Source organism: Galeopterus variegatus, unplaced genomic scaffold (assembly GCF_000696425.1).
Source record: "Galeopterus variegatus unplaced genomic scaffold, G_variegatus-3.0.2 Scaffold537, whole genome shotgun sequence".
Classification (NCBI taxonomy): domain Eukaryota; kingdom Metazoa; phylum Chordata; class Mammalia; order Dermoptera; family Cynocephalidae; genus Galeopterus; species Galeopterus variegatus.
Window position 1 is genome coordinate 223,010 of NW_007726648.1, and position 1,575 is coordinate 224,584.

General features: G+C 57.7%; 1 protein-coding gene across 2 annotated transcripts in view; it reads right to left on the reverse strand.

The window, feature by feature from the left end:
- The window catches only part of TSNAX (translin-associated factor X), a 34,461-nt gene extending 33,243 nt beyond the window's left edge, over nt 1–1,218 (reverse strand). The window contains exons 1-2 of one of the 2 annotated variants that reach the window (XM_008569856.1): nt 1,083–1,218; nt 573–677 (exon numbers count right to left, since the gene is read on the reverse strand). In XM_008569856.1, the coding sequence (XP_008568078.1) occupies nt 573–677; nt 1,083–1,098 (121 nt within the window). In that variant the 5' untranslated portion in view covers nt 1,099–1,218. Of the gene's footprint in view, nt 1–572; nt 681–1,082 lie in introns of both variants that reach the window. The other variant, XM_008569855.1, reaches the window with a different exon arrangement.
- Between the last annotated feature and the right edge of the window lie 357 nt (nt 1,219–1,575).

Genomic DNA, 1,575 nt, shown 5'->3' on the forward strand with positions numbered 1-1,575 from the left:
GGCGTGTGGGGGGGGGGGGGCGAACGTTGAGATTGGGGTCCTTTTGCAGGACAGGAAAAAAAAAAAAAAAAAAAAAAAAAAAAAAAGTTGGTGGAAAAATAGAATTAAAAGACAATCTGAATCTTTCCATGAACTTTTTGAAGAAAGACAATCTGAATCTTTCCATGAACTTTTTGAAGTACTTTTATATAGCGTGGTACTATCTGGATCTCAGTCTCCCACTGGGGGTCTGGGAAGGTATCCCCTGGGAAGATTAGGGGGGACTACTGTCTACAATGGATGAGAAAATGTTATCAGGGACACGATAACCTGTAAGCATACGTGGCATGTCAACTGCTACCTGTGTCTGACTGTTAATGTTAACGTTTACCCTAATGAGACAGAAAAGTCAAGCCTTTGGAATCCAGACTTTGGAACCCAGACTCTCAGGACAGACCCTCCAGAAAAATGCAGGTTCCCATCCGCACGTCTTCAGTTCTTAGGGCTGTTTCCTCGTGCACAACCCGGCTAAGGAATTTCTGTCGCAGCCTTTCGTTCAGTCCCTTCGTCAATGCACGTCACGGAGAACTTACATTTGAAGGCCACCATCACAGGTGAAGAGGCATTAACGTCCTTCCCTTCTCTTCTCTGGTTATGTGGGAAATTGTCATACTTGCGTTTCCTGAACCCTCCCGATCCTTCTGGGGGAGAAGAAGGGGGAAAGTTGGACCGGGATCTTCCGTCACCGAGGCCCGCAAAACGCTCCGGGCACAGGCAAACGCCTCCTGCCTTCACACCCGACCCCCGCAGGGCCTCGCCTTCCTGCTCCCTGTGACAGACAAGCAGCCCCGCCTGACCCCACGACCATCCCGGCCGCCACCAGCAGGCTCCTCGACCCGGCCCAGGTGGGGCAATTACCGAACTGGGACAAAACTGCAGACTTAAAAATTAAACGAGGGGCGTAAACGGGACCATGTGGCCGTTCAGGGACCCAGGGCCGCCGCCCCACGAGCCTGCCAAGGACCAGGGCATCCCTCGAGGCCCAAAAGGCAGCAGAGCCTCCCCTGTGAGTACAGAGCGGCCCGGGCTGTGGGGGACGCCACCTTCTTTGTTGCTCATGTCGTCCCGGCCACGCTACGGGCCCCGGAGCGAGCAGAGTGCACAGGACGCGGGCCGCCGAGCCCGGGAGCGACGCTGCGGAAGCGCCTCTCGCCACACAGCCGGCGTCGACGCAGCAACCAGAAGTCGCGCGGGGGCCTCGCGCGCGTAGCACCGCGCCTGACCCCTTCTGTGCCTGAAGGCAGAAGCGGCTCTACACGCCTCACGGCATGCGCTGTTACTAAACGGAATGTGCCCTTCTGGAAGTGAGATCTGTGTGGACATGGGAAAGCGGCGGAAGATGGGATTTTTGGATTTTTCTATTATTTTCTCTCAAGGCGCCGCTGGGACACCCCGGCGTCCCCGCGGCGGGGCCCGGGAGAGCAATGCCCGGGGGCGGTGCTGCGGAAGCGCCTCTCGCCCCACAGCCGGCGTCGACGCAGCAACCAGAAGCGCGCGCCCGCCCGCCGGGGCCGCGCCCTTCGCCCCCTCGCGCAC